The 15,887-nt window shown below is 31.9% G+C and overlaps 2 protein-coding genes across 2 annotated transcripts; one reads left to right on the forward strand and one right to left on the reverse strand.

Annotated features, from left to right (window-relative positions):
* The first annotated feature begins 2,880 nt into the window (after positions 1–2,880).
* Positions 2,881–3,636, forward strand: LOC114175508. Its single transcript, XM_028060265.1, has one exon. It carries the CDS (start codon positions 2,881–2,883, stop codon positions 3,634–3,636), a length of 756 nt encoding a protein of 251 aa, XP_027916066.1.
* Positions 3,637–10,736: 7,100 nt separating this feature from the next.
* Positions 10,737–14,238, reverse strand: LOC114175949 (protein CWC15 homolog). The gene is made up of 7 exons (XM_028060807.1): positions 14,000–14,238; positions 12,940–13,043; positions 12,766–12,807; positions 12,526–12,613; positions 11,666–11,759; positions 11,218–11,318; positions 10,737–11,123 (listed from the first exon to the last, which is right to left on the reverse strand). The coding sequence occupies exons 1-7, from the start codon at positions 14,128–14,130 to the stop codon at positions 11,000–11,002; spliced, it is 684 nt and encodes a 227-aa protein (XP_027916608.1). The 5' UTR covers positions 14,131–14,238; the 3' UTR covers positions 10,737–10,999.
* Between the last annotated feature and the right edge of the window lie 1,649 nt (positions 14,239–15,887).

A 15,887-nucleotide genomic window follows, 5' to 3' on the forward strand; every position in this document is an offset into this window, starting at 1 on the left:
GCAGTAGGTCTAATCCTCTTCCCTGTTGCAGAATTTAAGGCTGAAGCAAGATCAGAACCACTTTCCCAAGCTGAGTCTTCCTTTCCTACGCGTAAGTCAACTTGTATTTCCCCCCTCATATTCTGATTTTCAAATTCTAAGTAATTCCAGCATTCTGGGTGGTGGTAGAATTTGTTCTCACCATTTGCAATTATAATTCAGTGCCTTAGGTTGGAGTTTGAGGTATTCTCTTTGGTTGAAGAGTCAATTCTAGTGGAAATTCCAAAGGTAAGGGGAGTTTGCTAACTTTTGCTTAAACCGTTTAGAATCTGTCTTGATAAGTCTGAATTGTATGCTTAAGTATTGAATTGATGATTGAATTGCGTGATTACTGTGTGTTGCTGAGTTTGTGATGAATCTGGACTCTTGCATGTAAGAACAGGCTTGAAAACTGGTATTTTCGCCTGGGCGAGTGGCTCTCGCCTGAGCGAAACTATCAGAGAAATCACCCATGTTCCTGCGCGAAGTCTCGCCTAGGCGAGCTGGAGTCGCTTAAGCGAGAGTTGTTCTCGTCTAAGCGAGCCAGCCTAGCCTGAGCGAGAGTTCGCCCAGGTTTTTAATTTTGCCACTGTTAGAGTCTCGCCTAGGCGAGATTGACTCGCCTGAGCGAGATGGCCTCTCGCCTAGGCTGGATTTTCTAGCTTGGGTGAGGACCACTGCAGTGGATGGCTTAAAGTCCTGCTTTAATGAGTGAAGTGATAAGAAGTATTGTAATTATGGGCAGTTACTCTCCTGTATGCTTGAAATATTTTTATGAATAAGGTGAGAATCAAATAGTTGATGATTGTGAAGGATGAGAAGTTGTGTTTGTAATGGAGTTTCAAGGGAAATTCATAAGAGCTTGTTAGTGTGTGTAAGGACATGAGGAATCTGTATTGGATGGCATCCTAAAATTCCAATAATCATTCATGCTCATGTAGAGTAGAATGGATTATGTCGTGAGAAGTAGCAGGAGGTCCTAGTCTTTGGACTCGATAGAGCCTTAGACGCGAAGGGGACTTACCCTATGAGAGGTTGGGTGATAACCCCTTGTGTCTAAACTCTGCAGAGTTTGGGAACCTTCGCAGGTGCAAGCCACCAAGAGCTCCGATGTCGCTTACACAATCCGGATATCGAGTCTAGAATTTTATGTATAATTGCAATATGCTTGTGATTGATGTTTTCAATATGAATTGTACATTTTTCTCTCAAATCTCAGTTTGCTCACCCTTATCGTTCATGTCTGTTTTTTCTTTATGTTTTCTCCTTGCTATGATCACCTGCTGTTGGTGTGAGCAAGGCCGAGTCCAGATGATGATGCCCCTCTCTCTAGCAGGAGCTGAGTGATCGTTGAGTAGTTCCGTGGTAGTGTTCATGGATTAGATACCATGTAGTTTTGAGATGTTTTAGTTTATGTTTGAGTACCTATGTTCTTCACCAGAAATTCATAGGATATGTTTTTGGATGACTGTATCAGCTGTATAATCTATATTGCTGCTCTCTTTACTATCTGTTGTGCTTAATCATAATATAATGTTTTATTTGATAGCGTGAAAAACTATTAAATGGGATGTTACATTTTTGGTATCAGAGCAGTAGTTCCTTGGGATCTGTAGGTGTGAGCTTGCTTAGTTTCTATTGTGTGTCTCTCGAAGCGTTTTGGGTATAGTTGTAGTATCTGCTAGCTAACATGTTGGTTCATCTCTTTGTTTGGTCAGAGTTATGGCGCCCAGACCTCCCCCTCCTCCTATTCCAAACCCGGACAACTCTCACTTGGTGGGAACCATCGAGGCAATGATAGCAGTCATGCAGCAGCAAAATGCTAATATGGTGAATCAACATAACTTGGCCTTGCAGCAGATGGAGTCTGCAAGGTTGACAGCAGAGGCGACTCAGCAGAGGCATTTGGAAGCCCTGCATCAGATGGGAGAAAATCGTTCCACAGCTGGACCTTCCCAAGGTCCACCACCACGAGTACAAGAGTGGAGTTTGGAGGACTTTCTCCAACACCATCCATCTCGCTTCGATGGCAAGACTAGCCCTGATGAAGCAGATCAGTGGATGAGAGACATGGAGCGGATTTACGACGCCAAGAGGTGTCCTACAGAGAATAGACTGGCATATTCAGAGTATCTGCTTGCTGGAGAGGCTGTCCACTGGTGGTCGAGTATGAAGATGATGCTAGAGGACAGTAGGGAGACTGTCACCTGGGAGCTGTTTAAGAAAAAGTTTTATGCTGAGTACTTCCCAGACAGTGTGAGGTACGCCAAGGAGGTCAAGTTCTTGCAGCTGATGCAAGGGGAGATGTCAGCGTCTGAATATGCAGAAAAATTTAAGCACTTGGGAAGATTTCATACCTTGAGGATGGCAGAAGATTGGCAGTGTAGGAAATTTGAGAATGGGTTGAGGGGTGACCTCAAACTCATGGTAGCCCCTCTCTCTATTTAGGAATTCCCTGCTTTAGTGGAGAAGACAAGGGTAATGGAGAAGCTGAAAGCTGAAGTTGAGGCTCAACAACGATCCCAGCAGAAGGTGGGAGGACCATCTAGGTCCGTGAGCAGACGGGATGATAGGAGGAGGCCATACTCCAGGCCTCACCCCCAGGAGCCTAGGAGATTTCCGCATCAGCCACAATAGTCTCAGTCTTCCAGGCCACAGTGTTATCATTGTGGAGGGCCCCACATGAAGAATGCTTGCCCTCAACTAGTGGGCAAGAGGACTTGTCACAGGTGTGGTCAGGAGGGTCACTTTATCCGAGAGTGCCCCACCAGTAGGAGTGCAGTTTCTAGGCCTCCGGCATAGTCTCAGTCACAGCAGGCAAAGGGAGGCACAAGGCCTCAAGCAGTTGGTCGAGTGTACGCCATGACGGGTACGGAGGCAGTCAGATCAGGTAACCTCATCATCAGATCTTGTGTGATTGCTGGTAGGGGTTTGCGTGTTTTATATGATTCGGGAGCGACACATTCATTTGTGTCAGAGTCAGTAGAGGAAGAGTTGAGTCTTCCGGGGAGGGAACTTCAGTATGACCTAGTAGTGTCCACGCCTGCTTTTGGGATGGTCAGGACCTCAACTTTGTGTGCTAGGCGTTTGATCGAGGTTGAGGGACGCAAGTACAGGGTAAACCTTATCTGTTTACCTCTGGAAGGGCTGGATGTAATCTTGGGAATGGATTGGCTATCTGCTAATCGCATTCTCATTGATTGCAATGAGAAGAAAGTGTTATTCCCTAGCTCAGAGGAGAAAGAGGTACTGATGTCCTCACAGCAGGTTGATCAAGCCCTCAAGGAGGGATCTCAGTGTTTTCTGATTTTGACCCAACTATTCGTTGAGAATGGGGATGGACATCTTGAGACGTCAATTGTGAGGGAGTTTTTAGATGTTTTCCCTGAGGATGTGCCTAGCTTACCCCCTTTTAGGGAGGTAGAGTTCTCCATTGATTTGGTGCCTGGAGCAGAACCAGTATCAATGGCACCTTACAGGATGGCTCCTGCTAAATTGGTAAAGTTAAAACAACAGATTGAAGAGTTGCTTGAGAAACAGTTTATCAGACCAAGTGTGTCACCCTGGGGAGCACCGGTGTTGTTGGTCAAGAAGAAGGATGGCAACTCCAGGCTTTGAAATGAACTAGTAATACGAAATTCATTCTATGTACATATGGTTAGTGTAATTATTTATTGGATAATATCAATTTATTTTACATATTAAAATATGAAGAATATTCAATAATGAAATAACTATATTATATTTATAGTATACATGTTATATGTTTTATTGTTGATAATTTTGTTATGTTAAAATTATTATCACTATTTTTAAATAATAGTAAATTACATTCTTAGAAACATGCGACAGAAAAAATATATATGAAATGACTACAAAATTAACAATTGGAATATTTGTCAAACACATAAATATTGGTAGGGATGGCAACGGGTCGGGTCGGGCACGGATAGTATGATATCCGTACCCGACCCGCTAAAAAAAATTCGCCCGTTTACCCGTCGGGTATCTGCTTAAAAAATATCCGCGGATATTTTTAAAACCCGCGGGTACCCGTGGATACCCGATACCCGCAAATATTTAAAAAAATATGAATTTTATAAATTTTTTAATATAAAATTATAAAAATATAAATTAAATTAAGTTAAATTATAATTATAATTATAATTAAATTTGACATAATAAAATATACTGTTACTTCTAATTTTAATTAAATTTAACTTAATAAAATATAAATTAAATATTAATTTTTATTTTTTGCGGGTAACGGATACCCGCGGGTACGGATAGTATGATACCCGTACCCGACCCGTTTATAACCGGGTATTAAAATACCCGTTACCCGCTACCCGCGGGTAATAAATACCCGCGGGTAGTAACTATCCGTCGCGGATTTTATCCGCGGATATCTGCGGGCACGGGTATTTTTGCCATCCCTAAATATTGGTAACATGGTAACTTTCCTAATATCTCTTTTTTATATTTATAATAGATATATTTTATTGTTGATAATTTTTTTAAGATAATATTATTATTACTAATTTTAAAAATTAGTCTTTTATAAAATAAAATTAACTTTTTTTTCATTTTAATTTTATTAAATAACTAAGTAATAAAATATCATAAAAGAAAATAATAGTATAGAAAAAAGGAATAATTTATTTAAATAGTATTATTTCATGAAATAAAATTAAAATATATTAAATAATCAAATTATTATAAATTATATTAAATGATCAAGTAATTATAGAAAAAAAAAATTGATACTTTAAATATAAATCATACATAAAAACGTGAATTACATCTTCAGATATATGTGACCGAAAAAACATAAAAATAAAACTTACAAATATCAAATGACTAAAAAATTAACAATTAAAATATTTGTAAAAGAAAAGAAAATGTGTAAGAAGATAACTTTCCTAAGATCTTCTCTTCTTATATATTTATAGTAGATTTGAATTTCCTTATTTTTGCACCATCTTTAATAAGAAATTATTATGCAATCACTTATTCAAAATTGTTAATCACAAAAAAATAATGTCAAATTAAACTTTTGAACTTTAAATAGAATAATTATTATATTTAATTACTTGTCACTTAATCTCTCATGATGGATAATGGAATACCATTTATAAATTTAAAAGAAATATCAAACACTTGCATTTATAGTAGCCCCACAATAGCATCATGGGAAAAAAATTGAGCAAACAATTTGAGTAACTTTATCAACGATTCCAAGTATAGTGTTATCTCCCAAGTTGTTTCTTATTCCAAACGTAACTTATAACGTATGCACTGATGACATTTTTCTAAAACATTTGCAATATCCTTATCTTAGAGAAAAAAAATAATAATAGTAATTTCATCTCATGTAATTTATTTGTTTCTTATAAAAAAATTTCACTCGTTAATTTTTATTTATTTTTTAAATAAAGTTAATTTAGTGTCAATATATTACTTAGAAATGGTCACATGTCAATATATTATTTTTTCTCTTTTTCTGGATATTTTTATGTGAAGGTACAAGGATTGTGGAAACATATCTTAGGATGTTAAGAAGGGCTGGGAGGGTCATGTTCTCCCCAAAAATTTTGAAATTTTTTTAAATCTTATGTAGCCAAAGATTTTAAATTTTTTAAATTATACATAGTGGTAAATTTTTTTGAATGTTTTAAAATTATATGTAATCAACAAATTTTAAATTTTTTAAATTATATATAATATATTTAAAATTGATGAGAAATAAATTAAATATATTTTTTCTTTCTAAAACACAACATTTAGTGTTAAAAAAATAAAAAAAATTCAAAATTAAATACAAGAATAAAAAAATTTATTAAAATATTTTGTATTTTGTGTTTCATTGTTTTTTAGTTTTTCACATATTTTTCTCGTCCCACTCTTGGCTATTTTTTTTTTCTGAAGAGAAAAATATTCATTATTTTTTCTCTCATTTCTCATATGCTCTCTCCACTCTTGAAAAATTAAAAAAGAGATTACTCCCTCTTGTGTCACTTGATGGTGAAACATTAGTTTAATAATTCATATTATTTTTTATCTCGTAAAATTTTGTATATTCATTTTGTATGAATATAGAAGAAAAAAACATTGTACTATGTGTTTTTTCATAACCAACTTTTAATTATGGTTTGATTACTATAGATTTTTGTTTAATATTTACATCTCCCAATATTTTATTAGATTATGATAAATTATTTTGTAGTTTTAAACTTTTGTTTTTAAATAAGAATATTGATGAAGAATAAAAATATAAAATAATTTCTTTTAAAAGTGATAAAAGATAAGGTAATCGTGAAGATGAGAATGAAAATAGATTCAATTGTTCTCTTAATGTTTTTGCTGACAATATGGTTATTTACATAGACAAAGAAATAACAGACCATTTTAGTTATGATTATTGATGAGTTTAAGAATCTCAAAATATGAAGGACAATATTTTAAATAGTGATTTCTTTTATAATTATCATTATACTAAATTATGTATTCCTTTTTATTGTATTAGTGACAATAATTAAATATATAAATTTATTTTATTGTATTAGTAACAATAATTAAATATATAAATTTTAAGTATATTATTTTGACTTTTCCAAAAATATCGATCAAGATCCACTAGAAGGATAAAGGAGTTGGAAACCAAGTAAGAAAAGAGTGACAAAACCTTAAAAAATAATAAAAAGAAAAAAAAAATTAATACACTAACACACCATCGAATATTGTTAATGTTGATTTAACAAAAAAAGACAAATTATTCTATTTAAAAAAATGAACAACTAATTTAAAAAAATGAACTAACTTAAAAAGAAAGAATTCAATTTGACCTAACTTAGTTAGACTCGATCCAATGACCATATTAATAGGAGTTTGAGTTTAAATTGAGCAAGTGTTTTGCATTTTTATAAAAGATTTTGTTAAGAATTATTTTTTTCAAAGAAAATCTTCTATTTTAAAAAATACACATGAGTTGGTTATTGCTCATACAAGTTTTTTTATATATTTTGATAGTATAAGCTTGTTTTGTATAGATTTTTTTTAGTTGACTTTCTGAACGAGAAGGAAGCAGGTAAGATTGAAAAAGAAAGAATGGATAGACCAATAGTGGAATTGGTAGGACCAAATTTACGTGTCTAATTATGAATACACTACTAGTATACTTAAATGCAAAATAAGATTTTTATAGTGTAACTAAATATTGTATAGCTAGGCAATTTTGTAAAACAATATTACGTGGAAGTAAGGTTTTGATAAAGAATAATGATATTTTGAATTATTTTTGCTGATTCACTTTTAATTTATCACTATGATCATTTTTAAATTATCAGATTATATCAAAATAGATGATTAAAAGATAACTAGAGTGATAAGTTAAAATAGATTAAAATATGTAGATTTAGTCATTTTAATCAAATATCATTATCTTTTGGGTTAAATATGTTTGTGGTCACTTAATTTTCAGTGAATTTTGAAATTAGTCTATTTCGAAACTTTGGACTAATGTAATCATTCATCTTTCGAAATATGTAGATTTAGTCATTTTAATCAAATCTTGTTAGATTTATTTGATGTTTTGTACGCATTTCAGGATTGCATTTAAGTTATTTATATTGTTTGACACATTTTTGCTTTAATGTTAAATCAAATATTATTATGAAACATGCTTGAAATGTCAAATAAACTTAATAAATTTAATTAAAAAGACTAAATCTACGTATTTTAAAAAAATAAATGACTAAATTAGTCTAAAGTTTTAAAATAGACTAATAACAAAATTCACTAAAAATTAAAGGAAAACACATATTTAACCCTTATTTTTTTTGATAAATTTTTATTTTGTTTAGTGGAAGAAGGAGACTTCACATTCACTATGTTCACTGTAGAACTTAGCCCTGCACAGAAATTAAAAAAAGACCGACATAAACACTTTCACCCAATAAAATTAATGTAATTAGAGATTTTAAACTTTGATGTCTTTGTCTGGCTTTTTTTTTTTTTTTAATACAAGGATCCAAGATTGTTGTATGTCTTAACTTATTAAACTCTTTTTATAGTGACCCTGAAAGGAATTCAATTATATCACATTGAAATATTGAATTACAACGGCTCTATGCCTGTTTATAACAGATATTACACTCTATGCATGTCTCAGTTCAACCATAAAAATACATGTAATTAATGGATATGGAGTGGGTATGTAATAATTACTTTATAAATTTAAATGTTAAAATATCATATTTATAACATTTTTCGATATGACTTATATTTTTAATAATATTTTTGAATATTTTCTGTTGATATGTTTCAGCAAATTCATAGTAAAATTTTAATTTTTTTATTTGAATTCTAAATTTGTAAAATAATCATAATCACAGAACAATAATATTTGTACATATATAATATATTTTCTTTGAATTTTATATTTATATCTACGAACAACATAATATTGTATTTTGTGACGACCAAATTGTTTTTGTTACTATTTTTTATTATATTCATAAAATTTTAACACATAATTCTACAATAAAATATAACATATTTAAAATATTCAGATATACATATATTTATATATTTTACATTTTTATATGTATTTCATATTTACATCATTTGATAAATATTATATTTTCTACATTAAAAGAGGAAAGAGTATTATTTATTTACATTTTCCTCCTCATATACTGGCCTTCAAGCATGTGGAGAAAAAATGTTATGGATAAGGTTTACTTAGATTATTGGGGATAAATAGAAAGTGACTACAAATTGTTCTTCTAGGATAATGAATGTATTTGGAACATTTAGGAAAGTGATGGTATAAACAATCTAATGCATTTTTTTGTCATGCGTTTCCTGGAAAGACTGCTATGATAGTAGTAAAGAATGAGTCAGGCATGTTAGGGCAACTATCTACGATGAGATTATAAGATTTTTTTATACACAACCATAAAATAGGGAAATGAGACAAATATCAAATAAAAATATATCACATCTTAATAAAATAAAATATAAAAAAAAAACTCTTTAAAATTCATGAAACTAGATTCTTATCATATTTTATAAAGATTTTGATTAATTTTGTAGTGACTAATCAGGATAAATGAGTCTCATCATGGCTAACAAAGTAACTCAAGAACATCTCGACTTGAGTAATATCCACTCAATTAAATCTCCAAGGTGATACCTCTAACTACAATAATCAAATTTTTATTTATCAAAAAATTTGATATTAAACTATATAATTGTATAAATAAATAAATAGGACCACTGCATAACTGAAAACAAATATAAATAAATAATAGGACCAATACGTTTCTGAAAGTAAATATAAATAAATAAGAGTACAATTGGAGATGAATATAAATAAACAAACAAGAACGAGAACTAAATATACATTAGAATAAGGTTAAAAACACCTCTTTTAAAATAAATATAAAAAAAATTATGAAGAGGCAAAAGATAATAAAAATAAAAATTTAAAGATTATCTTTGTATTTTATTTTTCTCCTATTTCTTTTATCAAACTGGCACAGACTCTGTAAATTTCTTTTTTTTTTTTTATTCTTACCGTCTCTCTTCTCCTCTGCCCTTTCATTTACCTCACCCCTGTTTATAATAGCTTTTGCAATCATGCATTTAGGTAGATGCACTATATATATTTTTTCTTGTTTCGATTTCCCTGGATTAGTCCTCGTTATATATTTTTTTTCTTGTTTCAGTTTTCCTGGATTAGTCTTCGTTAGTTAAAGATTAGACTTTCCACCTAACTTGACATTAATTGTCCATATTATCATACCGTTGATTCATGCACGTGAAGAAAAAATTGTGATACTGGTTCCTTTTGCATTCTATATAATTGAAAGAGTATCTCCTCTTTTCATTGTATTATATATATATATATATATATATATATATATATATATATATATATATATATATATATATATATATATATATGAGATTCTAAACGTGTGCTATATTGTTTCTCTAATTTTCATAAATTATAATTTTTTTGTATATTTGTGTTATTATTATTCATATAGTGCATTAGTCTTTAAAGTTAAAAAAACGTTGATTTTTTTTGTTAAAGAAAAATAAACATGGATGACACATCTATATCTTTCTCACTAGTACGTGAATAAATATTTGACCCTTAATACACCAATAGACAAAAATAACACATGTGGACTCTTATTCCAGATGTAAAATAAAGGGTTAGTTATAATTAAACCAATTCGTAAATTTTGTTACAATACTACAGGAAATATGTAGAGTTAAGTGAATATATTATGAATATATTTATAACAATTTATAATTGCTGTTTTGTGTTGCTAATAGTGTTGTAGCCTTCAGAAACATTTATTAGGTATGCATGACTTTTGTGGTAATTTTTTAAAATATTGATTTGTTAGCTTTATACTAAATAAAGCGCAAGTAACATGGACATATCATAATTTGTGATACCCATTTTAATTTAAGCACCAAATAAATCATCGAGAAGTGAATTGAAATAATAAATAATAAATTGTAATAAATCCACAGCACTAAGAAATAATAGGCTTTACGAAATTTTCCATTTAGCTAGTGAAATTAATTGTTTGAACGGGTAATAAAATTTGCTGCGTGAGTGAATATGCGTTGAACAAATAAGTTTCCGAATTGGAAAATCTTAAAATATTGAGTTTGCAATGCCAAAGACAGAGATATGCAGGAGGTAAATTGTATCTAAGGAGTGAATAGAATTACACAACAAGGGTGAGAGAAAGAGATCCTCACTAGATAATATTTGTATATTTTGTGACTCTTAAACCCCAGCTGGCATTAACGAACACGGAAGTTACAGCAACTACGAGTACCATGTTGAAATCCGTTTAAGATAACAAACAATATATCCATCACAGTTGAATCATACATTTAGATACAATCTGCAAATCAACAAGTTCTGCTCTCACTTCTCGCACAAGGACTTTTACTTCATGTATTTTTGCAGAAATTTCCTATGAAAATCATTCCTGATGGTATCATTGATGAATCGCTTAGCTATTTTGGTTTCGCCACGGGCTTGGTTCTTAAACACCACATCATCATCCCACCTACGCAAAAAACCACAACCAAATAGTTAGATGAAGGAACCAAAAAAACACCACATACATTTTTTTTGTTTGTTTTAGCAGGTAGTGTTTGAACCTTCTTTTCACATTGAAAGAAGTTGGATTATTGAGCAGGGGGTTTCCACGCAGAAGCTCTGCCTCCTTCACTTTAAGCTCTTCCTCCTGTTGCTGTCGTTCCTGCAGAGACATTTGCATTTTTTATTTTTGTACACAAGGCCAATTCACAGCTACTAATTTAACGTCATGGAACCACTTAGCAACCAATGTATAAGTTGTTAAAATGAGAGATGTTATAAGCTCAACAACCTATTCAGGCCTCACAACTAACTGTTTTTCATGAAGGTCTAACTAGCTTTCCATATGAGAGATGTCGTAATCCACTCACCCTCCTTTCAAACAAAGTGAAGTAACAACTATACTTGAAAGATAAGACAGTGAACAAAGCAGTTCTAGATTCCCCCATATGGAAAGCTTCGCTGACACGACATGAACAAAGCTAGGAAGAGTAAAGGAAGATATAAGACCTTGCGTTGCTTTTCCTCTGCTCTTTCCTTCTTTATCTGTTCAAGCTCAGCTAGCAATGCCTCGGTGTCATCCTCATCGTCGTCATCATCATCACTGAGAATGTTAAGGAAAGATTAGAACACACTACCATTATTAATAATTAATAAGCGTAGACATTTGTCTGATTACGAATTTTAATATAAAAAATTTAACTTCAAATACCAATAAAATGTCAAAAAGATAATTCCAAATGCACCAAGAGACAGGGGAAAACAGCTACAAAGTTAAATCACTTGTTTCCCTCCAAATATCTCACACATCTTTTTAGAAAACCAATTACCCTACCCCTACACTTCCTGGAAAAACTAATCTAACACACAAATGTCAGATGGAAAAAGATCATTAATAATGAAATGGAAGTCATTAAAAAGAGTCAGAAAAAACAGCGTTATCAAAACCAAATTATATCTAATGGCTTATCAGACGTGACTTAAAATGCGAAAAGGCTGGGCTGCATGCTATCTCATGTCATCACATTACATGCCAAAGTGCGGAATTGCGGAAAAACAATAGCATGCTTGTCGATGCACATCTGCTAATGCAAGCACATGAACGGTCTATCTAGTTTAAGCTACCTACATAAATTAATGAACTTTATTTGTTTTGTAAAACCTAATTAATTAATTCATGGGCACATTATAACTTAATTTTATTCCCATGGATGAAACACTATAAAAATCTTTCTATTGTTATAAATATTTCTGCACTGGCATTTTTATATTCTTCAATGTTGAGAAAAATGAATTGCGTGTATATACAAACTACACATTAAATGAACATTTGATACTTCTAAACAAAAGGTTCATGCTAAATTACAGACCTCTCGTCATCACTTTTAACTTCAACATCAGAATCATCTGCATCAACGCTACGAGCAACAATGTGGTCTTCAATTTCTCTTCTTGATCCTGTCAAGATAAAAAGACCAATCAATCTACAATACTTGATACAAAATACAAGTATGGTTTATTCCCTTCTCATTTTTTTCTCCTCCATTTTTAGATAGAAGGCTACGTGCAAAGTATTTTAGTAAACGTAAACTAATTCGTAAATAGAATACCTTCCAAAAACAGATGACTACCCTTTCCATGATCCCTGTCATCTGTCAGAGAATAGAATAGAATCGAACAGTTACAACTAGCGATAAAATAAAAAAATCGCATCTGACAGAATTGATGCAATTCAAATGCAGCAAATACAAATGTATAGAAACATTGCACACTGATTTCCCTACCGTAAGATTTATTTTTTGATGAAAAATGCCTCCGTTCACGATCTTCCAGTTCGTCACGCAGGTTCCTTCTCTTTAACTCATCTTGTGTGTCCTGCCCCTCTTTCCTGGAAAGGTAGAATTACAATTATTAGGGAGGAAAACTACAACATTTGTACATGTAAAACAGCATGTTTCCAACAAGATAATGTGCAACATCAGTCCCAAGTATAGAGCAATTTAGCATTTTAATCGTTTAAGAAGAGAAAAGTGAGAAAAAGAAAAATGAACATTTCAACCTACATCAGGAACAAGACATAATATTAAATTTAAGCACCACTACATGCATGGTTATTATTAAGGCAAACGAATGGGAGGGTTACTCCAAGCCAGAACAGTTATCAAACTCGCCATTTAACTCATAAAATCGCATTGGTTTACAAGCTAACTACCCTTTCTGAGTTAACTTGGTAATAGAATTGTTTTCTAATGAACTCAGCCGAACTTGCGAGTTTAGGACCGTGTTGGCGAGTTCAGCCACAGGTTGTTAAACAACTCTTCTCTCTGACATTTGGCTTGTGAAGATGGGAAAAAAAAGGAGAAGTCTTGCAATAAAGCTCTCCGTTATCACATTTCACGGCGTCTCTCCTCTTCGCATCTCCTTCTTTTTCCGTTAACCACACCCCTCGCCAAATCTCCTTCTTCGCTATTCTTCCTCTGCGATTAACCCTTGTTCCTTCCCACTGCGATTTACCTTTGTCCGATTTCTCCCTTCGTCCTTCCCCACTGCGATTTCTCCTTTGTTCCTCCCCCACTGCGATCTCTCCTTCCTCACAATGATTAAACTGCCACTATTGGTTTTCTTTGTGATTTACCCGATTTCTAATTGTAACTCCTTAGACATAATTTCAGAAAACCTAAACTACATCTCACTACAAGTTGAACCTTCAATTTTGTTTTTCTCCAAATTTAAGAATATGAATTTGTTGAAAAGATTAATTTTGTTCAATTTGATGTGGAATAAAAATACGAAAAAGAAAATTGGGGAAAAACTAAAGAAGATTAGGATAAAATAGAAGCATACCTGGGCTTGAGAGTGGTGTGCGATGCGATGTCCCTAGAAGAGTACTTCTGTGAGGGACCAAAGATTCGAGTACCACCTTGTTCGTTGCCACCTTTTGCAGGTGCCCATGTAGGTCGAGCGGCGGTAGTCATCGGATTTCAAGTTCTAGGGATTGAAATATGATGTCACCGACTTCTTTTGCCTGGGAATGGTTTCGCGGAAACAAGTAGAGAATGCGAAGGGCTATATAAAAGTTTATATATGGGTTTTCTTTAACTTACGTGGGCTTATTCAACAGGCCTAAATAATCACGTAAAAAGATAAAATCATAATATAATTATTTAATTTAAAAATAATTAACTTCAAATAAAAATAATTAACTTCAAATAAATAATGTATTAAAAAAACTTAAATAATAAAATATTTATTTTAATTTAGAAAAATAATTATTTAAAAATAAAATTATAAAAATTATGTAAAAATTTTCTTCATTAATGATATATAAACTAAAAAAAAATTATCATAATTATTAAAATAAAATATTATTAAATTTATAAGAAATATAATCATAAAAAATAATTATAAGATAAATAAGTGTTCTGATTTCATCGTCCGTAATTTTTTTACTATAAATAATTAATTAAATTTAACATAACACATAAAATTAGAAGATTAAAACGATAAAAATTAGTTATATTAATAAAGCTTTAATTCAAGTCTGGAGAGAAAATTTGTTTACTATTAATAATTAAGTATTAACGTTAATTAAGAATAGTGTGTGTCTAACGATATTTAAAAGTATTTTTTAAATTAAATAATTATTGAGCCGTTATCTTTTTACTTAAAACAGTTAACTTCATTTATTTATTTTTCTATTTATTATAATTTTCAAGGATTAATTATCCTTAACAAATAAATTTTTTGTCCTCAAGAAAATATTTTTTTATATTATTCTTGTGACTTTAACAATTCTAAAAGTGTATCTTAACAAATAAATTTACCTAAAACTCATACAAACTTTACATACTCTTCGATGTATACAGTTTAGGAAATGACCGACTTCAACATAATCAGTTCAATTTCGACCCGATAAAGTTCTGTCAGTAAACAACAAGTTTCATTAAAGATATGTTATGGATCAAGGTGACTTGCTAGGATTTGGACGGAATAAGGAGTCAAGTCAACATTTGGACAGAGCAAAAAGGAAGAGTCGACCTCAACATAGTTACTTTGGAGCACGACCTGATGAAGACTTATCATAAAGTATCAAGGTTGATTGAAGATATGACATGGGTCAATGTATTGTTCTAGGATTTGGGTTGAGCTAGTGTGAAAAGATGATAGACCATAAAGCTAGTGTGAATTTCATAAGCACATCATCTATTGGACAAACACTATTGTTAATCTGCCTTCAACGGTTCCCCACCAAGCGTGTTGGGAAATAATCGTGAGTTGTTAGTACCGTCTAAGTGGATTTGGTCATTGCAAGTTGTGCTTAGATTGTTTCCCAGACACTTGTGTGCACCTTAACAAGGTCCCAGTTAGGAATTATGAGCAAACTAACCAGAGGGCGATCTTTAGCCAAGCCATGAGACAAGGTCTGATCTAGCTGCAAGGCACTTCCATTACCAACCTACCAGAGAGGTTATGCGTTGAATTATAAGAAGGACTAAGGTGACATTGAAAGACAACATGGACAAGACTTGGGTCTGGCCCATAATGTACGAATATGTCCATCTTATCTAGGAAAGTTGAGTTAACCTTTAGAGGTAGATTTGGTCATGGGAGAAAACTTGAAAGAGGATTCAAATTGAGTTTCTTACGGAAGATTAGGTTAGGATTACTTGACCTTTTGTAACGGAAAGATTCTTAATTTTGGAGGAGAGTGAATATTTTGTATAAAATTTGT

The sequence above is a fragment of the Vigna unguiculata genome, chromosome 3 (genome assembly GCF_004118075.2).
Source record: "Vigna unguiculata cultivar IT97K-499-35 chromosome 3, ASM411807v1, whole genome shotgun sequence".
Classification (NCBI taxonomy): domain Eukaryota; kingdom Viridiplantae; phylum Streptophyta; class Magnoliopsida; order Fabales; family Fabaceae; genus Vigna; species Vigna unguiculata.

Coding starts and splice junctions, on each gene's coding strand:
- LOC114175949 (XM_028060807.1), bottom strand. CDS start 14,130: ATGACTACCGCCGCTCGACCTACATGGGCACCTGCAAAAGGTGGCAAC. Junction 11,319..11,665: donor CAGAGGAAAAGCAACGCAAG/GTCTTATATCTT, acceptor ATGTCTCTGCAG/GAACGACAGCAACAGGAGGA. Junction 11,124..11,217: donor TCTTTCAATGTGAAAAGAAG/GTTCAAACACTA, acceptor TTTTTTGCGTAG/GTGGGATGATGATGTGGTGT.
- LOC114175508 (XM_028060265.1), top strand. CDS start 2,881: ATGACGGGTACGGAGGCAGTCAGATCAGGTAACCTCATCATCAGATCT.